The sequence below is a fragment of the Hyla sarda genome, chromosome 1 (genome assembly GCF_029499605.1).
Source record: "Hyla sarda isolate aHylSar1 chromosome 1, aHylSar1.hap1, whole genome shotgun sequence".
Lineage (NCBI taxonomy): Eukaryota > Metazoa > Chordata > Amphibia > Anura > Hylidae > Hyla > Hyla sarda.
In genome coordinates, this window is record NC_079189.1 from 64,726,451 (window position 1) to 64,752,034 (window position 25,584).

The 25,584-nt window shown below is 43.3% G+C and overlaps 1 protein-coding gene across 1 annotated transcript in view; it reads left to right on the forward strand.

Moving 5' to 3' along the window:
- LOC130354998 (ADP-ribosyl cyclase/cyclic ADP-ribose hydrolase 2-like) overlaps positions 1-12,193 on the forward strand; it is a 78,827-nt gene extending 66,634 nt beyond the window's left edge. The window contains exons 7-9 of the mRNA XM_056555181.1: positions 8,842-8,934; positions 10,201-10,287; positions 11,247-12,193. Of these exons, the coding sequence (XP_056411156.1) occupies positions 8,842-8,934; positions 10,201-10,287; positions 11,247-11,382 (316 nt within the window). The 3' untranslated portion in view covers positions 11,383-12,193. The remainder of the gene's footprint in view (positions 1-8,841; positions 8,935-10,200; positions 10,288-11,246) is intronic.
- Positions 12,194-25,584: the final 13,391 nt, after the last annotated feature.

A 25,584-nucleotide genomic window follows, 5' to 3' on the forward strand; every position in this document is an offset into this window, starting at 1 on the left:
AAATTGTCCTCATATCCTGTCCCTGTATCCTGTCCCTATATTCAGTCCCTATATCCCGACCTCATATCCCATCCCTATATCCATCCCCATTTCCCGTCCCTATATCCCAACCTCATATCCTGACCTCATATCCCGACCTCATATCCCGTCCCCATATTACGTCCCCATTTCTAATCCAGATTTCTAATCCTCATATCCCGTCCTCAGGTGGGGCTGAGTTGTGATGAACATATTGTAAACTGAAAATAAAAGGGGTGTAGCTTAAAGGGTGGGCATGTCTTTGCAAGATGGGGCAAGGAATGAGGGGAGGGTGTGGCTTGCCAGCCGGACTGATGCATTCACCAGGAGATGCGGAGCTTGTGGAGTAAGGTACCAGAAGTCCTATAAACAGTGGGGCAACAAAGTATTTAGTCAGCCACCAATTGTACAAGTTCTTCCACTTAAAATGAAGAGAGAGGCCTGTAATTTTCATCAAAGGTATACCTCAACTATGAGAGACATAATAAGAAAAAAATTCCATACAATCACATTGTCTGATTTTTAAAGAATTTATTTGCAAATTATGGTGGAAAATAAGTATTTGGTCACGTACAAAGAAGATTTCTGGCTCTCACAGACCAGTAACTTCTTCTTTAAGAGTCTCCTCTGTCCTCCACTCATTACCTGTATTAATGGCACCTGTTTGAACTTGTGATCAGTATAAAAGACACCTGTCCACAACCTCAAACAATCACACTCCAAAATCCACTATGGCCAGGACCATAGAGCTGTCGAAGGACACCAGAAACAAAATTGTAGACCTGCATCAAGCTGGGAAGACTGAATCTGCAATAGGCAAGCAGCTTGGTGTGAAGAAATCAACTGTGGGAGCAATTATTAGAGAATGGACGACATACAAGACCACTGATAATCTCCCTCGATCTGGGGCTCCACACAAGATCTCACCCTGTGGTGTCAAAATAATCACAAGATCAGTGAGCAAAAATCCCAGAACCACACGGGGGGACCTAGTGAATGACCTGCAGAGAGCTGAGACCAATGTAACAAAGGCTACCATCAGAAACACACTACAAATCATGCGGTGCCAGGCGTGTCCCCCTGCTTAAGCCAGTACATGTCCGGGCCTGTCTGAAGTTTGCTAGAGAGCATTTGGATGATCCAGAAGAGTATTGGGAGAATTTCATATGGTCAGATGAAACCAAAGTAGAACTTTTTGGAAAAACTCAACTCATCGTGTTTGGAGGAGAAAGAATGCTGAGTTGCATCCAAAGAACACAATACCTACTGTGAAGCATGGGGGTGGAAACAGCATGCTTTGTGGCTGTTTTGCCTGCTAAGGGATCAGGATGACTGATCCCTGTAAAGGAAAGAATGAATAGGGCCATGTATCATGAGATTTTGAGTGAAAACCTCCTTCCATCAGCAAGGGCATTGAAGATGAAACGTGGCAGGGTATTTAAGCATGACAATGATCCCAAACACACCACCCAGGCAACGAAGGAGTGGCTTCATAAGAAGCATTTCAGGGTCCTGGAGTGGCCTAGCCAGTCTCCAATTCTCAACCCCATAAAAAACCTTTTACCTTGAAAGTATGTGTTGCCCAGCGACAGCCCCAAAATATCACTGCACTAGAGGAGATCTGCATGGAGAAATAGGCTAAATAAACAGCAACAATGTGTGAAAACCTTGTGAAGACTTACAGAAAACATTTGACCTCTGTCATTGCCAACAAAGGGTATATAACAAAGTACTGTGATGAACTTTTATTGACCAAATGCTTATTTTCCACCATAATTTGCAAATAATTTTTTTTTAAATCAGACAATGTGATTTTATGGATTTTTTTCTCATTCTGTCTCTCATAGTTGAGGTATACCTATGATGAAAATTACAGGCCTCTCTCATCTTTTTAAGTGGGAGAACATGCACAATTGGTGGCTGACTAAATACTTTTTTGCCCCACTGTACTTGCATGGGACTTGAAACAAAAATCCCATCCTTCACATAGGGGGGAAGGTTAGGGGTTATTTTAACTATTATATATTTTTATTCGACACATAAGTAACATGTGACCAAGTATTATCGAAATATCTCCAGCCGTACGGAAGTTATGCTGGAACATACATTTCGCATAGGTTTGCATTGGACTTTAACCCCTTAAAGGGGTTCTCCGGTGCTTACACATGTTTTCCTTTGGATAGGGGATAAGATGCCTGATTGCGGGAGTCCCGCCGCTGGGGACCCCCGGGATCATGCACAAGGCACCCCGTATGTAATCAGTCCCCGGAGCGTGTTTGCTCCGTCACGCCTCCGCCCCGTGTGACGTCACGCTCCGCCCCTCAATGCAAGCCTACGGGAGGGGGTGTGATAGCCCAGTGGTCGCCTGTAATCAGTCCCGGAGCGAACACGCTCCGGGACTGATTACAAACGGGGTGCCGCGTGCATGATCCTGGGGGTCCCCAGCGGCGGGACTCCCGCGATCAGGCATCTTATCCCCTATCCTTTGGATAGGGGATAAGATGTGTAAGCACCAGAGAACCCCTTTAAGGACCAAGGACGTACGCGTACATCCTAACTACCTGGTAGTTAAAGGGGTACTCCAGTGAAAACCTTTTTCTTTTAAATCAACTGGTGCCAGAAAGTTAAACAGATTTGTAAATAACTGCTATTAAAAAATCTTGATCCTTCCTGTACTTATTAGCTGCTGAATACTACAGAGGAAATTCTTTTCTTTTTGGAATGCTCTCTGATGTCATCACGAGCACAGTGCTCTTTGCTGATGTCATTATAATAATAATAATAACTCTTTATTTATTGTTGTCCTTAGTGGGATTTGGGCCCAAGGCCCCAGCACTGCAAGGCAGCAGTGCTAACCACTGAGCCACCATGCTGCCCTCAGCATACATCTGCTATGCACGGTTGCTAAAATGGACAGAGATGTCAGCAGAGAGCACTGTGCTCGTGATGTCATCAGTGTTCCAAAAAGAAAGGAATTTCCTCTGTAGCATTCAGCAGCTAATAAGTACTGTAAGGATTAAGATTTTTTAATAGAAGTAATTTACAAATATGTTTAACTTTCTGGCACCAGTTGATTTAAAAGAAAAAAGGTTTTCACCGGAGTACCCCTTTAAGGACCAAGGACGTACGCATACGTCCATGGGAATTTCGGTCCCCGCCGCGCGGGGACCGGACCGGGGTGTCTGCTGATCGCCGCAAATCACTAGTGAATTCACACTGGTGATTTGCGCCGATTCTGGGTCATACGGGGTCATATGGGTCTATGGTGACACAGTGACCTGGAAAATAGGGATCCCGATAGCGGTGGCGAACGAGCGCGCTGGCGGGTGACAATTAAACAGTAAAAGTATTAGCTTCTGTGGCCTGATACCGCTCTCGGAATCGGGCCACAAAGGCCATGAGAGCTCCGTGCAGCTTCGGGCTATCACAGGGAGAGATCCTCTCTATGGAAAATAAGGGAGATCGGGGTTGTCCAAGACAACCACGATCCCCCTGAAGGGATAGGGGTGAGGTGACAGGGGTGCCACCCCTCCTATCCCTGCTATTGCTCGTCTAGAAGCGACGACCAATAGCAGATTGGAGGGGGGGGTTAACTTTTGGTTTCCTCATTCTGCCCACCCACAATAGGCGGGGCAGAACAGGGAAACCGACAAGGACCGGTGCTGAAGTCCACATACCCATTGGTGGCGGCAGGGATCGGTGGAAGAAGAGGACGGCAATGCGGCTCCCTGGATCCTACAGAAGCCGACTAGTTGCCTAGCAACATCTGGAGGGCTACAGTTTGAGACCACTATACAGTGGTCTCTAAACTGTAGCCCTCAAGATGTTGCAAAACTACAACTCCCAGCATGCCCAGACAGCTGTTTGGGCATGCTGGGATTTGCAGTTTTTAAACAGCTGGAGGGCTACAGTTTGGATGTGTAGACCAGAGATGCTATTTGGCATGAGTCTCTATGTGTACCAGAATCAATAACCATCGTTTGATTTGGGTGGGGTGTATTGTTTTTAAATATTTTTTAAAGGTGCGTGTGTGTGTGTGTGTGTGTATGTGGGTAGTCCCCATTATGCCCAAGTGTGCTGTAGGTGTGCTCGGACCCATAGGGACAGGTAAGGTACCCACATTATTCAAGGTAATTGCCACTTCAACCCTCAGAATGGTATGGTTCATAAGGGATGGATTGAGTGTCAGCAACAGGGGAATGAAAGGTGGTATTCCTCCACAAAATTAGGCCTTAGGTACTAAGACATTCCCCACTACTTAGGAGCTCTGATCTGCCTTGGTAAAGACCGGCTTATCTGTCCACGGAGACTACCAAACCGATGATAATCCCTACTTCAAAGTGACAAGGAGAAGCCTTAAAAAAGAGTCATGCCTGCGACAAGTCATAAAGATGCCACTCTGCGCTAGGATCAAGGTTGTGCCACATGTGTTAGCAAAAAGAACTGTCATGTTGACTGGGTAACAAGCCAAGGTTAAAGCTGCCCAGGTTGACTCAAAGACTCTGCTATTGAATAAATGAGGCCATTCCTGAGTCTGACCAGATGAACTTGAATGGAGATAACATCAGGATAGGCTGTTGACAGACAAAGAAAATGTCCAGGCAAAGTTAGGACTCATACTAAAGGACTTCAATCTAGGCCCAAGAAAGAAGGAAAATCAAGGCAAAGACTGTGTGTTCTGTGGATAGAGATGGTGGGTTACGATGACTGGCAGTAAAAGTGCACCTGAGGAAATGGGTGGTGTCCAAGTACCTAAATGTAAAATTATACTTCATCCCATTCTGAACCATTACCAACAACATACAGGGTTGAGGAGGTAAATACATCCCAATATGACACTTCCAAAAATGCATTGTCGAGTTCTCGACAACAGGGGGATTGTGAAGGGAAGCGTCATATCATCATATTTATATCAATCTATCTCACATCACCTATGCCCTAAAAAGGACCTCTTTATAGGAATGTTGTTCAAACAGGAATATTTCTTACATGACTTGGGGCATGTCATAAAACACAATATAATGGTCATTAGACCTGGGGCATATTTTGGGATGTGTTGTAAAACATTCTGACCTAACCTGTCTCATACATGTATCATGGTAGCCTTGGCATATCTGGCCAGGTCATAGAGAGGCCAAAGCACAGGTGGCATTGTTTCTGGTATGGGCCCACCAAACCTGTGTTGGTACCTGGGGATATCTGGCCAGATAGGAGGGTCTTAGGACATTGTATAATGTTAGCTATATATACCAAGCTGGATGGAAGGGAGGGAGTGATCCTGAGAGGCAGCCACCATAACAGGCAGTGAGGATCCATCATCAAACTGCTGCCCTGCCTCTGTTAATCTGCTAAGTATCACCCTCTTTCCTCCTCTACCTTTGCCCCAAACTTCTAATCTTATCCTCTTTCCTCCTCTACCTCTAATCTTATTCTCTTTCCTCCTCTACCTTTGCCCCAACTTCTCTCTCTTAGTAACCTCCACTCTCTCTTGGCTTCCATAGTCTAATCCTTTACCCTCTCATCCCAAGCACTAATTCCTTTCCACTCCTTTCTACCAAGACTCATTAACCCCTTCCATCCCTGTTAACTGTATATCACAAACTCCCATAGCCCTAGGGACAGAAAGCTGTTCTGGATTGAGTGCTTATGTATTGGTGTGTAATTAGGTGGGCGGGTAAGATATTGTATTGGGTTAAATTGTAATGTAACTAGTATAATGTTAATGTATTGAAGTTACCATTGTTGTATACACTGAGATACATTAATATTATACGGCTATGTATATATGTTAGCTAAAGTTATATAGTGTATTTGTGAATAAACCTTTGTATTATTAACCCTGTGTTGGGAATTACTTAAACCGTACAATCTACAAAGGGAAACTAGAGTAAGTTATTAACACTTAGAAAAAGGAAGGAAGGAGGACCACTAGGATATCCTTTATCATTAGGATACCCTTTAATATAAATCCTTTAACAATCCTTTAACATTGGCCCAAGTGAGACTACCGTGAGCTGCGATGCCTGATGATTAAATATGTCACGTGACACTCACACCCCCCCCCCAGCCCCCTGCAGTAACCAATGGTTGGGGGGTGGTGTGCGAGTGTCAGCCTATAGATTGTAATGGAGGCGGAGCGCTCAAGCAGGGAAAACTGCTGAGTCACTCCATCACAATCTATGGCAAATCACAATCTACGGCAGTGCACCGGACAGCCACTGACTGTCCAGGCATGCTGGGAGTTTTTGCAACAGCTGGAGGCACCCTGTTTGGGAATCACTGGTGTAGAATACCCCTATGTCCACCCCTATGCAATCCCTAATTTAGTCCTCAAATGCGCATGGCGCTCTCTCACTTCAGAGCCCTGTCGTATTTCATGGAAACAGTTTAGGGCCACATATAAGGTTTTTCCGTACTCGGGAAAAATTGCACTACAAATTTTGGGGGGCTTTTTCTCCTTTTACCCCTTATGAAAAGGAAAAGTTGGGGCTACACCAGCCTGTTAGTGTAAAGAAAATTAAAAATTTTACACTAACATGCTAACATTTTAACAAGCAGTAAAAGGGAAAAAAATAAATAAAAATTTGCAACACAATTTCTCCTGAGTACGGAAATACCCCATATGTAGGGGTAAAATGCTCTGCGGGCGCACAACAAGGCTCAGAAGTGAGAGCGTACCATGTAAATTTGAGGCCTAAATTGGTGATTTGCACAGGGGTGGTTGATTTTACAGCGGTTCTGACATAAACGCAAAAAAATGAATACCCACATGTGACCCCATTTTGGAAACTATACACCTCATGGAACGTAACAAGGGGTATAGTGAGCCTTCACACCCCACAGGTGTTTGATGATTTTTTGTTAAAGTTGGATGGGAAATTTAAAAAAAATTCACTAAAATGCTGGTGTTACCTTAAAGTTTTCATTTTCACAAGGGAAAATAGGAAAAAAGCCCCCCAAAATTTTTAACCCCATTTCTTCTGAGTAAGACCATACCCCATATGTGGATGTAAAGTGCGGGTACACTACAATGCTCAGAAGAGCGCCATTGGGCTTTTGAAGAGAAAATTTGTCATGAATTGAAGACCTCATATGTTTACATAGCCCCCATAGTGCCAGAACAATGGACCCCTCACGGAATGTAATAAGGGGTACAGTGAGCACTTACGCCCCACAGGTGTCTGACAGATTTTTGGAACAGTGGTCTGTGAAAATGAAAAATTAAATTTTTCATTTGTACAGCTCACTGTCCCAAAGATCTGTCAAACGCCAGTGGGGTGTAAATGCTCACTGCACCCCTTATTACATTCCGTGAGGGGTGTAGTTTCCAAAATGGGGTACATGTGGGGGGGTCCACTGTTCTGGCACCACGGGGGGCTTTGTAAACGCACATGGCCCCCGACTTATATTCCAACCAAATTCTCTTTCCAAAAGCTCAATGGCGCTCCTCCTCTTCTGAGCATTGTAGTGCGCCAGCAGAGCACTTGACGTCTACACATACAGTATTTCCATATTCCATAAATGGGGTTACAAATTTGGGGGGTAATTTTCTCCTATTACCACTTGTAAAAATGTAAAATTTGGGGAAAAACCAGCATTTTAGTCAAAGGGTTCCTCCAGCTTTTGCAGAACTGCAACTCCAAGCATGCCAAGTTTTGCAACACTTGGTGGCATTCTGGTTGGTAAACACTGATATAGAGGTAAGGGGACAGATTGTTCAGCAAAATTACATATTTTTAAACCCAGACATTCTGGAGGAGATTTTCAAAAACTTCTGTAATTTCTGTTCCAGCGATATTATTCACACCTCTTTTTTCTCTTTTCACATTTTTAAAGGTCTCTTTTGCTGCTTTGAAAATATGTGAAAATTCATTTTTGCGCCACTTTAGTTTTTTTTTTTTTTTGCACCAACATTTTTTGTTTGCAGCCATATTGGATAGATTTTTTGCGCCGAAATTGCCGAGATTGGTGCCAAAATCGGCAATTTTTGTGCCAAAATTGTTGATTTTTGCGCCAACTTTTACTTCTAAGAAAAATCTGGTGTAAACATCTCACGAAGTATTCCATGGTTACTAGTGCCCAGACAAGCGATAACTGTATAAGTAAAACATTTCAGAGCTTAAATGTGAGTGCAGGTGCAGTGACCAAGAAAAAAAATAAATATATATATTTTTTAATAACATTTTTCAATAATAATTCTTTTTGTTATAATTACTTACATAACACATATCCCCCCCCCCCAAAAAAAAATAAAAGCAAATAAACCCCAAAACAATAAAACTACAACCATTTCTGTGATTTCTACACTATCAAAATTTTTGATGCACACTGGACTTTCACCCCTCTCAAAATATCATGTAAAGCAGACAATATACGTGGACACGCCCACTTTTACAAAACTGCCGTGAACAGTGTAAACCGTGGCACAAAGCTCTTTAAAAATGTGGTCGATACTTTTTACGCCAAAATAGATTATTTTTTTGGGCGCAAAATTCTTCGAGAATCTACCCCTCTGTGTACTTTATAAATATTTATGATTTTACTATTGTGCAGAGTTTTATTCGGCGCACACTGCTGCTCCGGCACGTCTAGCTATGCGAGCAGTGTACCGCACGCATTAATAAAAGTGGGCCGAAGGGACTAATGTGTATGGGGCTTCCCCAATCCCCCCCATCAGGTGATGTCAGAGGAGAGAGGGATCGGACAGGGTGGATTTCTGCCTGATCCTATAATTCATGCTTACATACAGTAAAATTAAAAATTTTGAACATTTTGTTTAAAATTGTGTCACAAACATTTCATTTTTTTTTCTACCCCGTGAAGTTTTTTAGCTGACTTTGAAATTCCAAATTTTCAAAGAGACAAAGTTTCCAGCATCAACATCTGGGTAATGGACGAAATAGAGGGAGCGAATGTGTAAGTACAAATAAATCTTTAAGGTTTTCTTAAATATTACTCTTATAGGGATTCAGTTTTCAGATAATGTCTATTTGTTAGATGGGTCCTCTGACTAAAGGCTGATCAGAGGGTTTTCTGAAATCTGTGAGAAACCAGGCAACTTGTTCAATTCCCCTGCAGCACCATCACAGGGTAGAAGAAGCATTACAAAGCAAGGTCAGACACTGATTTTGGACAAGAGGACTTGGCTGGCAATCTCCATTCTAGTTCATCCCAAAGGTGTTGGATGGGTTTAGATCCGGACTCTTTGTGGGCCAGTCTTGTTCTTCTTTACCAAACTCTCCCAGCCTTAACTTTATGGACCTTGCTTTGTGTACTGGGCCATTGTCATGCTGAGTCGAACCCAAACTGTTCCCACAAAGCAAAAAGCCAACAATTGTCCAGAATGTTTTGGTATGTTAAAGCATTAAGATTTCTCTTCCCTGGAACAACCCCTGAAAAACAACCCCAGAGCATTATTCTTCATCCACCAGCCTTTACATCAGGAGTAATGCAGTCAGGCAGGTCACGTTCCCCTGCCATTCACCAAACCCAGACTTGTCCATCAGACTGTGCTTGGTGATGTCGGTCTTGCATGCAGCTGCTTGGTCATGGAAATTTATGCCAGGAAGCTTTCGGCGGGTGCAGTTTTTGTGCTGATTTTAAAGGGGTACTCTGCCCCAAGACATCTTATCCCCTATCCAAAGGGTAAGATGTCTGATCACGGGGGTCCTATAGCAGGGATCACTGTGCAGCACCTGGTGGTTGTTTAGAATGCTTTGAGCGGAAGGCGGGGTTTGTGACATCTAGACCACGCCCCCTTGTGATGTCATGCCACGGCCCCTAAATGCAACTCTATGGGAGGGGTGTGGCGGCCGCCACACCCCCTCCCATAAACTTGTCTTGAGGGAGCGTGGCGTGATGTCACGAGGGGCCATGGCCTTGACGTCACGATCCCCACCTCCCGCTTCAAATGTTCGGAACACTGGGGCAGCAGAATACCCCTTTAATATCAGATAAGGTTTGGTGTCCGCAGGTATTGAATCAGCAGAGTGTTGGTGACTTTTATGCCCTATGCACCTCAGCACTCAGCAACTCTGCTATGTAACATTAGGTGGTCTCCACTTTGCTGTTGTTCTTAAACGCTTTTCAGTAATACCCCTCGCAGTTTGATCATGGAAGATCTAGGAGAGAAGAAATCCTGTAATGATAATATGAAGTTTTTCTGCGCTCTGTGTTTTTCAGGGATTCCTGTGGAAAGAATAGCACTGCTACATTAGAATCTGTCTTGTCCCGCAAAGGTTTCCCATACACCTGCTATGACAATTATAGGTCAGTAACCATTGAGTTATTAATAGATCATCATTAATAAGCTGATAAATGTAATTGTAATACCTGCTAACAGTCAGAGTTTCTGATGAGTGTCGTCATGGTAACAGGAGTTCTATTATCAGTTATTCTTGGATCCGTTTGTGCACATGTTGTGACTGTACATGCAGAGCTCTATTTTTATTCTTCCTTATCATACAGCCCTGATGTCAAAAATTCTAGAAGACCAAATCGGCACAACATGGATGCATTGAGGACTTAAAGGGATACTGTGCCACTAGACATCTTATCCCCAATCCAGCGGCGGGACACCCGCAATCTCCATGCTGCACTCGGAGTTTGTTTAGAGCGTTGGGTGAAGCACCGGAGGCTGTCACGCCCCCTCCCATTGACTTGCATTGTGGGGGCATGGCCATGACGTCACTAGCGGGGTGTGACCGTGATGTCACGAGCCTCCGCCCAGCATCACCAGTCATCCGGCACGGAGCGAAGTGCCACAGATGTCTGGGGTGCCGCAGCCGAGACCGAGGGTCCCCAGCCTTTGGATAGGGGATAAGAAGTAGAATGAGTATAAATTGTATATTAAAAGGGTTTTCCGGGCATAGAAAATGGTTAAGAATGCTGTAGGGTGCTTTTAAATTAAAGACTGATCCCCCACAGCTGCTATTCCAACAGCTCCCAGTCCCCTCTGCACATGGCTGCTGTCCGCTTCCTGCGACATTTTGTTCCTGCAGGAAATGCCCACTTGGCAATCATTCGCTGAGGTAGGTCACTGCTGCGGACAGTGATTGTCTAAGTGGGCATTTCCTGCAGGAACAAAATGTCGCAGGAAGCGGACAGCAGCCATGAGCATCAAGGATTCAAAGCCATCGGAATGCAGCTGTGGGGGAACAGGGCAGGTGAGTATGGTTTCTTACAAGCAAAGATTTTCCTGCATTTTAAAACTTACCATCTCCCCACAGACCAGTTCGGATCCTGCAGTGTGTGGACTTTCCGGGTAACCCAGACTGTAGTACAAATAGTGGAATTGGACTTGCATTATCATGGGTGACAATGATTCCTGTTTGGTTTGTTACAATTATAAATTATGGACATTAATTTAATAAATAAGATGTCTTCTTTCCATTGTTCTTGCTGTCATTCTTTTACTCTAGGATGCTCAGAACCATAAGATGAGCAAAATGGAATGCGGAGGCCGGGACAGGAGTTGTACTCCTGTACCCTAGCTGCCCTGTCAGGCAGCCTCCCTGCAGTGTCCCCTGGGCCCTCTGCACCTGTTCCCCTTGAATAGTTATCTTTATGCTGTTTATTGTATATAAAAGTGTTATGTCTTTAAGAACCGTTGACATGTGATTAACCAGTGTCATGTTATTGTAACCCAGTGAGGTATCAGTGACCATGTGACCTTAGGGTGGCCTATGGGACCCCTCCTAGTCTCCCCCATATAAGCCCTCAGAGGAACTAGCTCGCTCTCTTGATTTCCAGGTAAGTCTTTGCTGAGGTCCATTGCAGTCAAGTCCTAAGAGTGTGTCTGGAGTCCAGAGGAGGCCTCAAGACAACCACGTAGCCACAAGTCTACAAGTCCACAACCCCCAGGTCCCAGTCAGAGCCTGGTGAGCAACAAACGGGGTATAGTCAGTCTCAGTCAAGTCAGTCAAAGTCAACCTGTCTTCAGTCAGCGTGGCTTGCATCAAAATTGTCCCAGTCCACTAAAAGTCCCAGCAAGCCCTAAGGTGTCTGAAGTCAATGGTCACCTCCATGGGCCTGGCTAAGCTGTATAAACTATTCCATCTGTCTAACTCAGTAAAGCTACCGTTCTTCCGTAACTTAGCGTCTGAGTCATTATTGTCTCTGTGCCTAGCCCAGGATGAAGTGGTGTACCTTCGGGTGGTATTGAGGATAAACCACGCCCTGGCGCCATGAACACAAGAGGTTAATGCCATCTTCCCCGAGAGCAATTCCATCTGCCCTCATCACACCCTCTACCACATGGACTTACTGTGCACATCTTATTGGTGATATTGTGTTAGGTAAAATGGAAAATAGCATTTCTTTTTAAAGGGGTACTCCACCCATAGACATCTTATTCCCTATCCAAAGGACCCCAGCGGTGGGATCAACCTCCGCCCCGCATTGCCAGTCATCCAGAAAGGAGCGAAGTTCAATGTCTGGGGCGCCGCAGCTGAGATCGTGGAGGTCCCCAGTGGCGGGACCCCTGCAGACATCTTATTCCCTAACTTTTGGATAGGGGATAAGATGTTTAGGGGCAGAGTACCCCTTTAACAATACAGAACACAATTTTAAACCAATAAGAAGCAGCACTATTTCTTGCACATTATATGATGGTGCCACTTGTTGATACATAATGTCCCCCAATCCTGTGTGGCCATCACAAATCAATATTAAAAATTCCATCACAAAAATGTGATCTGTGATTTATCTCATTATCAGGACCAACATGTGGTATTCTGGGAGAGTAAAGCCGGGTCCTGAGCCTGAAAATTAGGTAGAGCCGTTCTAAGATGGTACTGGATCACATGACATTTTTTCACCATTGTCTCTTTAAATCCAAAAAGCCAGTATACTTCTTATACTCCCATCTGCTCGGGATTCAACATCTGGTGGGCAGCTAGAAGAAATAGATGGGATAGAAAGTACAGTGTCCATTGCTGCTGATCACACCATATACCTAAAACTCTACCATATACCTAAAACTCAATCATTGTAACGTGTTAAAGACAGAGTCCAATATACCAACAGGCTGAGCATCTACATGACTGATGAAGGTCGATGGTGATAGCGATAAAGTGATACATTTAAACCAGGGGTGCATAATTCTTATAGGTCCAACACCATGCATTGTAAGTGTTGAAGGGTGAAAACAGTAGGACACATCATGCAGGCAATGAAACATTTGCCTCTATACAGTCCTGTGCTACACCTGTCTGACAATAAAGGGCCTCATTCACAACTATCATGATAAACTGCAAGCTGTCATTGATATATAAAACGATTATACAGTATGCTCAACTGACATATGTAATGTACATAATACCATATCCAGTCATGGCCGTAAATGTTGGCACCCCTGAAGTATTTCTCACAGAAAAGGATTGCAGTAACACATGTTTTGCTATACATATGTTTATTCCTTTTGTGTGTATTGGAAGTAAACAAAAAAGGGAGGGAAAAAAAAATTGGACATGTCACACCAAACTCCAAAAATGGTCTGGACAAAATTATTGGCACCCTTAACTTAATATTTGGTTGCACACCCTTTAGAAAAAATAACTGAAATCAGTTGCTTCCTATAACCATCAATAAGCTTCTTACACCTCTCAGCCGGAATGTTGGACCACTCTTCCTCTGCAAACTGCTCCAGGTCTCTCTTATTGGAAGGGCGCCTTGTTGCCATACATTTCTGGGTGCTTTTTGACATCTTTTTTGGGTCATTGTCCTCCTCGAAGACCCAAGATCTCGGACGCAAACCCAGCTTTCTGACACTGACCAAAATCCGTTGGTAATCCTCAGATTTCATGATGCCTTGCACACATTCAAGGCACTCAGTGCCAGAGGCAGAAAAACAACCCCAAAACATAATTGAACCTCCACCATATTTCACTATAGGTACTGTTTTCTTTTCTTTGTAGGCCTCATTCTGTTTTCGGTAAACAGTAGAATGATGTGCTTTACCAAAAAGCTCTGTCTTGGTCTCATCTGTCCAGAAGACGTTTTCCCAGAAGGATTTTGGCTTACTCAAGTTTATTTTGGCAAAATGTAGTCTTGCTTTTTTATGTCTCTGTGTCAGCAGTGGGGTCCTCCTGGGTCTCCTGCCATAGTGTTTCATTTCATTTAAATGTCGATGGATAGTTTGCACTGACACTGATGCTCCCTGAGCCTGCAGGACAACTTGAATATTTTTGGAACTTGTTTGGGGCTGCTTATCCACCATCCGGACTATCCTACGTTGACACCTTTTATCAATTTTTCTCTTCCGTCCACACCCAGGGAGATTAGCTACAGTGCCATGGGTTGGATAATGTTGTGCACTGTGGACAAAGGCGAATCTAGATCTCTGGAGATGGACTTGTAACCTTGAGATTGTTGGTATTTTTCCACAATTTTGGTTCTCAAGTCCTCAGACAGTTCGCTTCTCCTCTTTCTGTTGTCCATGTTTAGTGTGACACACAGACACACAATTCAAAGACTAAGTGAACTTCTCTCCATTTTATCTGTGTTCAGGTGGGATTTTTATTTTGCCCAAACCTGTTACTTGCCCCAGGTGAGTTTAACCCCTTAAGGACCAGGCCGTTTTACACCTTAAGGACCAGAGCGTTTTTTGCAAATCTGACCACTGTCACTTTAAACATTAATAACTCTGGAATGCTTTTAGTTATCATTCTGATTCCAAGATTGTTTTTTTCCGTGACATATTCTACTTTAACTTAGTGGTAAAATTTTATGGTAACTTGCATCCTTTCTTGGTGAAAAATCCCCAAATTTGATGAAAAAAATGAAAATGTAGCATTTTTCTAACTTTGAAGCTCTCTGCTTGTAAGGAAAATGGATATTCAAAATAAAAAATTTTTGGGTTCACATATACAATATGTCTACTTTATGTTTGCATCATAAAATTTATGAGTTTTTACTTCTGGAAGACACCAGAGGGCTTCAAAGTTCAGCAGCAATTTTGAAATTTTTCACAACATTTTCAAACTCACAATTTTTCAGGGACCAGTTCAGTTTTGAAGTGGATTTGAAGGGTCTTCATATTAAAAAAAAAAACCATAAAAGACCCCATTATAAAAACTACACCCCCAAAGTATTCAAAATGGCATTCAGAAAGTGTATTAACCCTTTAGGTGTTTCACAGGAATAGCAGCAAAGTGAAGGAGAAAATTCTAAATCTTCATTTTTTACACTCGCATGTTCTTGTAGACCCAATTTTTGAATTTTTGCAAGGGGTAAAAAGGAGAAAATTTTTACTTGTATTTGAAACCCAATTTCTCTCGAGTAAGGACATACCTCATATGTCTATGTTAATTGTTCAGCGGGCGCAGTAGAGGGCTCAGAAGGGAAGGAGCGACAAATGGTTTTTGGGAGGCATGTCACCTTTAGGAAGCCCCTATGGTGCCAGGACAGCAAAAAAAAAACACATGGCATACCATTTTGGAAACTAGACCCCTCGGGGAACGTAACAAGGGGTAAAGTGAATCTTAATACCCCACAGGTGATTCCCGACTTTTGCATATGTAAAAAAAAAAAAAAAAAATGTTTTTACCTAAAATGCTTGGTTTCCCCAAAATTTTTTTATTTTTAAAAAGGGTAATAGCAGAAAATACCCCCCAAAATTTGAAGCCCAATTTCTCCCGATTCAGAAAACACCCCATATGGGGGTGAAAATTGCTCTGCTGGCACACTACAGGTCTCAGAAGAGAAGGAGTCACATTTGTCTTTTTGAAAGCAAATTTTGCACTGGGGGCATGCCGCATTTAGGAAGCCCCTATGGTGCCAGAACAGCAAAAAAAAACACATGGCATACCATTTTGGAAACTGGACCCCTCGGGGAACATAACAAGGGGTAATGTGAACCTTAATACCCTACAGGTGTTTCACGACTTTTGCATATGAAAAAAAAAAAATTTTACCTAAAATGCTTGGTTTCCCAAAATTTTTACATTTTTAAAAAGGGTAATAGCAGAAAATACCCCCCAAAATTTGAAGCCCAATTTCTTCCGATTCAGAAAACACCCCATATGGGGTTGAAAAGTGCTCTGCTGGCGCACTACAGGTCTCAGAAGAGAAGGAGTCACATTTGGCTTCTTGAAAGCAAATTTCGCTCTGGGGGCATGCCGCATTTAGGAAGCCCCTATGGTGCCAGAACAGCAAAAAAAAAAAAAACACATGGCATACTATTTTGGAAACTAGACCCCTCGGGGAACGTAACAAGGGGTAATGTGAACCTTTATACCCCACAGGTGTTTCTCGACTTTTGTATATGTAAAAAAATTTTTTTATTTTTTTTACCTAAAATGCTTGTTTTCCCAAAAATTTTACATTTTTAAAAAGGGTAATAGCAGAAAATACCCCCCAAAATTTGTTACACAATTTCTCCCGAGTACGACGATACCCCATATGTGGTCCTAAACTGTTGCCTTGAAATACGACAGGGCTCCAAAGTGAGAGCGCCATGCGCATTTGAGGCCAAAATTAGGGACTTGCATAGGGGTGGACATAGGGGTATTCTACGCCAGTGATTCCCAAACAGGGTGCCTCCAGCTGTTGTAAAACTTCCAGCATGCCTAGACAGTCAGTGGCTATCTGCCAATACTGGGAGTAGTTGTTTTGCAACAGCTGGAGGCTCCGTTTTGGAAACAGTGGCGTACCAGACGTTTTTCATTTTTATTGGGGAGGGGGGCTGTGTAGGGGCATGTGAATATGTAGTGTTTTTTACTTTTTATTTTATTTTTTGTTAGTGTAGTGTAGTGTTTTTAGGGTACAGTCGCAGGGACTTGCAGCCGGATATTTACTGTAAACCTCCGCCCATGTGAGTGTACCTGTACATTCACATTGGGGGGGAGAAACATCCAGCTGTTGCAAAACTACAACTCCCAGCATGTACGGTCTATCAGTGCATGCTGGGAGTTGTAGTTTTGCAACCGCTGGAGGCTCTGTTTTGGAAACAATGGCGTACCAGACGTTTTTCATTTTTATTGGGGAGGGAAGGGGGGCTGTGTAGGGGTATGTGTATATGTAGTGTTTTTTACTTTTTATTTTATTGTGTGTTAGTGTAGTGTAGTGTTTTTAGGGTACAGTCACACGGGCGGGGGTTCACAGTAGTTTCTCGCTGGCAGTTTGAGCTGCGGCAGAAAATTTGCCGCAGCTCAAACTTGCAGCCGGATACTTACTGTAAACCTCCGCCCATGTGAGTGTACCCTGTACATTCACATTGGGGGGGGAGAAACATCCAGCTGTTGCAAAACTACAACTCCCAGCATGTACGGTCTATCAGTGCATGCTGGGAGTTGTAGTTTTGCAACAGCTGGAGGCACACTGGTTGTGAAACACCGAGTTTGGTAACAAACTCAGTGTTTTGCGACCAGTGTGCCTTCAGCTGTTGCAAAACTACAACTCCCAGCATGCACTGACAGACCGTACATGCTGGGAGTTGTAGTTATGCAACAGCCGGAGGCATACTACTTTGGCTGGGGATGCTGGGGATTGTAGTTATGCAACAGCTGGAGACATACTGGTTTGCTACTTAACTCAGTGTTCCTTCAGCTGTTGCAAAACTGCAACTCTCAGCAGTCACCGACAGCCAACGGGCATGCTGGGAGTTGTAGTTATGCAACCAGCAGATGCACCACTACAACTCCCAGCATGCACTTTAGCTGATTGTGCAAGCTGGGAGTTGTAGTTATACAACAGCTGAAGGTACACTTTTCCATAGAAAAAATGTGCCTCCAGCTGTTGCAAAACTATAAGTCCCATCATGCCCATAAGGGAATGCTGGGAGTTGTGGTGGTCTGCCTCCTGCTGTTGCATAACTACAGCTCCCAGCATGCCCTTTTTGCATGCTGGGAGCTGTTGCTAAGCCACAGCAGGAGGCTGTCACTCACCTCCAACTGCAGATCCACGCCGCCGCCGCGCAGGTCAGTCCCTCGCCGCTGCCGTCGCTCCTGGGGCCCCAATCCCAACAGGGACGCCGGGGATTGGGGTCCCCAGCTCCCGGGGTCTTCTTCCTGCACCCGCTCACGTCCTCCGGAAGAGGGGCGGAGCGGGTTGCGGGAGTGACACCCGCAGCAGGCGCCCTGATTGGTCGGCCGGGAAACCGGCCGACGAATCAGTGCGATCGATGAGGTGGCACCAGTGCCACCTCACCCCTGCTGGCTATGGCTGTTCAGGGCCGTCTCTGACGGCCCCGATCAGCCAGTAATTCCGGGTCACCGAGTCACTGGAGACCCGATTGACCTGGAATCCGCCGCAGATCGCTGGACTGAATTGTCCAGCGATCTGCGGCCATCGCCGACATGGGGGGTCATCATGACCCCCCTGGGCGATATGCCGGGATGCCTGCTGAACGATTTCAGCAGGCATCCGGCACCGGCTCCGCTCCAGCTAACGGCTGGGGCCGGAAATGCGCAGGGCGTATCCATACGCCCTGTGTCCTTAAGGACTTGGGAACGGGGGCGTATGGATATGCCCTGTGTCCTTAAGGGGTTAAAGGAGCATCACATGCTTGAAACAATCTTATTTTTACACAATTTTGAAAGGGTGCCAATAATTTTGTCCAGACCATTTTTGGAGTTTGGTGTGACATTATGTCCAATTTGCTTTTTTTCCTCCCTTTTTTAGGTTTAGTTCCAACACACACAAAGGGAATAAACATGTGTATAGCAAAACATGTGTTACTGCAATCCTTTCCTGTGAGAAATACTTCATTTTCATGAAAAATTTCAGGGGTGCCAACATTTATGGCCATGACTGTATCTGTTATGCCCAACCTGTGGCCATCCAGCTGTTTCAAAACTACAGTCTTTGTCAGGGTATGCTGGTTCTACCTTTAACAGCTGGAGAGCAACAGGTTGTGGATGAATAATATGCCATCATTTTATACACATTTAGTAGTATGATACCCTTCTACCTCTTAGCACATTAGGTACTTATTGTTTCTTTATTCAGAAGACGTTGCTGAGCAGAGAGAAGGATAAAGCAAGGAGGAAAGTTCTATGCAGATTCAATCCATGAGAAAAATACTTGGAGTAAAAATTCCTGTTCTAACAATTGGACATTGAATGCAATGAGGCTATGGATAAAACTCCCAACTCTCCCGCTTTATCTCCTATGAGATAGGGAATTCATTGTCTCAGGACTGTATAGTTCTCTCCCTTACCTAATGAATGGAAGGATATTTGGTATTCTTGGCATGTACGGTGAAAGTAATGTCTGTCCTTATGTGCACACAGAATTCTAATCCTCCTCATGGTTTAGGATAACATGGTGATGCTCCATAGACTTTACTTTTGATAAACAGGCAAAGAGTCTGAGAAAACCAAAATATCACACATAGGAAGTGATAGATGACAGTAATGTAGCCTCAGGGAATATATTATATATGATATACATCATGATGTGAGTTTAACATCTGTTGTGGGTAAGATTTTTGAGAGATGGTATCTTGGATTATTTTAACGAAAATAACCTTCTGACACAGCACCAACATGGGTTTATGTAGGATCGGTCCTGTCAGACTAATCTGATCAGCTTCTATGAGGAGGTCAGTTATAGATTGGACGGGGGGAAGCTGTGGATGTTATATATCTGGACTTCTCTAAGGTGTTTGATACTGTGCCACACAAAAGGTTAGTGAATAAAATGAGGATGCTGGGACTGGGGGAGGACATGGATTAATGGGGATTGATGGAATTTACTCTGGATGGGTGACAGTAACAAGTGGGGACCACAGGGGTCAGTACTGGGTCCACTTCATTTTAATATCTTTATTAATGACCATGTAAAGGGATTACGAAGTAGAATTTCTATATTTGCAGATGGCACTAAACTATGTACTGTGATCACCACAGAGAAGGATAACATAATATTACAGAGGGATCTGGGGAACTGGAGGCTGGTGGACAGTAAACTCAACTTTAGTGATCAGTGCCAGGCAGCTGCTGCCAAGGCTAACAAAGTCATGGGATGCATCAAGAAAGGAATAGAGGCTCCTGATAAGAACATAGTTTTGCCTCTGTATAAATCACTAGTCTGACCACATATTTGTCCAATTCTGGGCAACTGTTTATAAAAAGCACATGGCTGAACTGGAGAGGGTGCAGAGGAAGGCGACAAAGATTATTAATACAGAAGTAGTCAAAAAGAAAATAAACTCCAATTTGGGCAAAAATCCAATATAGTCCAAAGCCAAAATATATTAGATGGAAATATATTGTCCAAACTACAAGCGCTTTCGGAGCTCTTACAGCCCGTTCCTCAGGTTCCAGGACTTCTCCTGAGGAAGGAGCTGTAAGAGCTCCGAAAGCGCTTGTAGTTTAGACAATAAATTTCCATCCGATATATATTGGATTTTTGCGCGAATTGGGGTTTATTTTCTTTTTGACTACTTCTGCATCCTCTACTGGCTTGGATTGTATATCAGGCCAGTATTTAACTTCTACGCAGCATATCCTGACATCTTGGTTTCTCCCCGAAGTGGGATTGATCTACTCTTCATGGTGTTGTGGCTTCCCCACAACCATTTCAGGTGAGCACCCTGCTGTTGTATATTTATAGTTTTGGGCTGAGCTAAATGTACTACCCGATGAAGTGCTCTGTGCTTTTTTTGTGTTTTCTCTACTAAGATTATTAATGATATGGGAGGATTACAGGACCAAGACAGGTTATTAACCCCTTCATGACCCAGCGATTATTATAATTTTTTTTTTGGCTCATGTTTTTTTGTTCCTCACATTCTAAGACATTAAACAGCTTACATTAAAGTGGTCTGAAATTGCCGGAGGTGCTCAACACCAAGTGTAGTTGTGCACCTACGCTGGGGTGGAGGTCCTACACTTGTGGTCCGTTGCTATGGGCGATCCCCAGCATAGTATGCATACAATGGAGGATGCCTGCAAACGGTCACAAGTACCACAAAGACATCATACACCAGAAAAATGTGTGGATGCGTCACACTCATAATTTAAACAAACAACTACATTGACGTGGTCTAAAATGGCAGGAGGTTCTCAACCCCAAGTTGTGCACCTACGCTGGGGTGGAGGTCCTGCATTTGTGGACCACAATATAGGTTCACTACTGTGGTAGATGTAAACAATGACATTAGCTAACCCTCAAAACTGATGTAAAATTGAGACATTAGCCAGTATATCCTTATATGAAGGACATACCTGAGCCCGCACACCAACGCCAAGATTTCTCAGTGGTAGGGGACCTAACACTAATCTACCTGTGCCAGATAAGCAAAACCAGGAACCAAATGACAGCAGCATTAGGTCCAACTTGTAGACTGCTCCCTGGTTATCTCCAGTGTGATAAAGCACACATTCAATGGGAGGGGGGAGACAGGCTACAAGCCCCACCCTGGTTGGCTAATATATTGCTGCCTTCACAGGTGAAACCTTAATGCTACCCAATATGATAAAAGGGTGCATGAGTATAAATTTTAGACATTGAACAGCTTACATTAATGTGGTCTGAAATTGCAGGAGGTGCTCAACCCCAAGTGCAGTTGTGCACTTAAGCTGGGGTGGAGGTCCTGCATTTGTGGACCACAATATAGGTTCACTACTGTGGTAGATGTAAACAATGGCATTAGCTAACCCTCAGAACTGATGTAAAATTGAGACATTAGCCAGTATATCCTTATATGAAGGAAATACCTGAGCTTGCACACCAATACCAAGGTTTCTCAAGTGGTACATCTACCACAGTAGTGAACCCATATTGTGGTCCACAAATGCAAGACCTCCACCCCAGCTTAAGTGCACAACTGCACTTGGGGTTGAGCACCTCCTGCCATTTCAGACCATGCCAATGTAGTTGTTTGTTTATTTCCATTTTAAGACCCATAACTTTTTAATTTTTTAGCTATCTTTATTCTATTGGTCAGTACAATTCCAATGATACCAAACTTGGGTAATGTTTGTTTCATTTTAAGGTAAAAAAAAATATTTGAAACCTTGAAAAAGAAAAAAAAGTTTGTTCAATGCCATGTTCTTAGCCCTATAACTTTTTTTCCCCAACTACCAAGGGTTTATTTTTTGCGCCATTAGCTCTAGTTTTTAACGGTACCAATTTTGCGTATATATGACTTTTTGATCACTTTTTATTATGTTTTTTTCTGTGGCATGATGTAACCAAAAAATCTGCAATTTTGGCATTTGGATTTTTTTTTGCATTTACTCCTTCTACCATGCAGAATCACAAACATCACAATTTAATAGTTCAGACTATTACGCAGCTATATTTTTGCAGTGATAATTATTGTGGAGATACCAAATATGTTTATTGTATACCATTATTAGATGGCTTACATAAATCAATGTAATGCTATTGCATTACATTGATCTATGTTATCAACGCTCAATTGCTAAGGGCTGCCAAAGGCCGATCCACCGAGGACAAGGAAGGACAGGTAAGTCCCCGTTTTTCCCTGGCAACCTATCTGCAGCCCGAGATTACATTGCAGAGCTGCAGATGGGTCCCCTAGAACCCAGGGTTTACCAGCATTTAATGTTTAAATGCAGTGATCACTATTGATCATGGCATTTAACCATTTCAATGATGGACATCGGAGCCAGCTCGGATGTCCTTCATTACTGGCAGATGTCACCTGCTGATAGCAGCGGGGATCTACCAGTTATGACGTGGACCCGACCCATGGGCCCACGTCATATTCCCCTCAACCGACCTATAGGTGATATTTAGTTTGGAGAATAGACGTCTTAGGGACGATCTGATCACAATGTACAAATATATGAATGGAGAGTACAGAGATCTTTCTAGGGATCTTTTTATATCTAGGCTGATAATCATGACAAGGGGACATCCTCTACGTCTAGAGGAAAGAAGGTTTCACCATCATTGCAGATGGGAATTCTTTACTGTAAGAGCAGTGAGACTATTGAACTCTATGCTATATGATGTTGTGATGTCTGACTCAATAAACAAGTTCAAGGGGGATCTGGATGTATTTCTGGAAAAATATAATATTACAGGTTATGGATTCTAGATTTATGGAGATAGAACATTGATCCAGGGGTTTATTCTGATGCTATATTGGAGTAGGGAAGGAATTTTTCCTCACATGGGGCAATTGACATCAGCCTCATGAGGGGAAGGGGGGGTTTCCTTTCTCTGGATCAACACAGTAAGCATATAGGTTGAATCCGGTGGACCATTGTCTTTTTTTCAACCTTACAAATTATAATATTGTGTTACTATGTGGCTGGCACTGCTATGGTAGAATACTAAGGCTTTGATTGTCATATGAGAACAATATGGTTGGCATAGTTATGAGAAAATGCTGTGACCTGCAATGTTATGGGGGAGCTGCATGGCTTACACTATTAAGGGGGAGAGCTGTAAATGTAATTGTTTTATGGGAATGCTGTGGCTGACATCATCATAAGATGTGTAAACTTAATTGTTATGACCCACAGTGCTATGATGGAGCATGTCTATTAGTGAATTATGGGAATTGTGTGGTTAGCTGTTATGGTGGAAAGCTGTGGCTAGCACATGTCTATGTTTTCTCTGAGCATTTTTAACTATCAATATTATGGGGGAACACTTACAGGAGTTATACAGTATCAATAAACGTATCCCCTAGCCGTATATGACTCCTCTGCAAACCATGAACACAAATCTATCATTGTAAAATGAAAAAGTCCCACTCCTCTCACCCCCCGGACTACAAAGGGTAAACATTCTTACATCTACAATTTAAAATTGAAAAGAATTCAGAAAAACATGAAATGTAAGTCAAACTGGAAATCCCTGTTACCTTCTAAAGAAAGGAAAAGCTCACCAAATGACATAATGATGGGAATGACACTACTGCAACACCTGCACAGTAAGACTTACAATCATCTATGTAAAATATAACAACCTTTATTTAGAAATAAAGAAGTATTCCAGCCAAAGGCATTTATCCACTGTGCAGGTGATACATACTAGATGGAGGTCTGACTGCAGGGACCACTGATGGCTGGAGCGCTGAGCTCAACTGCTGTAGACTTTGAATGGAGCGACAGGGTGCATGGTAGACTGCTGCTCCATTGAAACTCCTAGATGTGGCTATTTGGCTGTGGAAAACAGTGGATTGGGTCCACCATTCTAGTAATAGGAAGCTATATTGCAATATGGCATCTAACTACAGTGTTCAAATAATTCCGTATACAATGCAAACCTTAGCTGGTACTTAGTTATATACAGCACAGATAACACCCCATACAGTGCTTAGGACCCCTTTAAATCAGCTTATGTGCAGTTCAGTGGTTATCATAGAAGAAAAGGGGGTGTCAAATCAAAATGGGCCTCTTATTAAAAGCCCCCCCCCCCCCCCCAGGACAGGGGCGTGATTTATTAAGCTTCTATGCCTGCTATTTAGGCAGTTTATCCAAAGGATAGGGGATAACATCTGATCGTGGAGGGTCTGGCAGCTGGGACCCCCCCTGATCTTTGGGTTGGCACTGCAGCGTTCATGAGCATGGAATAGATAGATGATAGACAGATAGACACATATAAGATAGATAGATAGATGGATATGAGAGATAGATAGATAGATAGATATGATAGATAGGTAGATAGATATGCAATAGATAAATAAATAGATAGATGGATATGAGATAGATAGATAGATAGACAAACAGACAGACAGGCAGAAAGATAAATATACAGATAGAACCTTCAAAATCCTCTTACTCTGTGGGTTAATTCATAAAATAATTAGACCTATAGGGTGGATTTATACCAGTCACAGAATCTGGATACATTTGAATGTTTTTATTTTCTTGGAATTTTTTTTTTTTTTTACAAAAAGGATAAAAGTTATATTTGATAATGTGAATTCAAATTAAAGAAAAAACAGACATGGTCGCACATCTATAACATGCACAGTGATATAAGGCTTCTCAGCAAGATTTATTAAACTAACAGGTCATTAGTGTACCTAATGATCATGAAGTGCAAGCCCACTAGCCACGACACAGCCACATGTAAGTAGCAGGTTCCTAACATTCCTAACATAAAATGGCGTAGCACTGGGCAGCGACCACCACCGCCGCAACACTAGTGCCCACAGGGGGAATGGCCCACTGGCAGAGTAGCACCAATGGCACCCGAACCAGCCCCTGGGCTGCACCTCCCCACAGACACGGCACCACGGCAGCAATGGATGCTGCACAGCACAGCACCAGTGTGAACAGGTGTAAAAGCTCACTTACTATGTGCTCCCAGTCAGACTGGTAGACTGCCAGAAAGAATGGGGCCCTATGCAGCTTCCTGCCAATAATAATAAATATAGGCCTGGGCTGAGGGGGAGGGGCAGAGTGCTGACCAAGTAAAAACAAAAAAAGAGGGGGGATAGAAAACACATGCTCTTCATGATCATAAAGTACACTAACGGCCTGTTAGTTTAATAAATGTTGCTGAGAAGCTTTAGATCAAGGTGCATGTTGTACAGTCATGGCCGTAAATGTTATCACGATATAGAATAGAGGGGGAGGGCTCGACCTATGTATCAATATATACAGGGGTGCTACTAACAGCAAAGAAAGAACA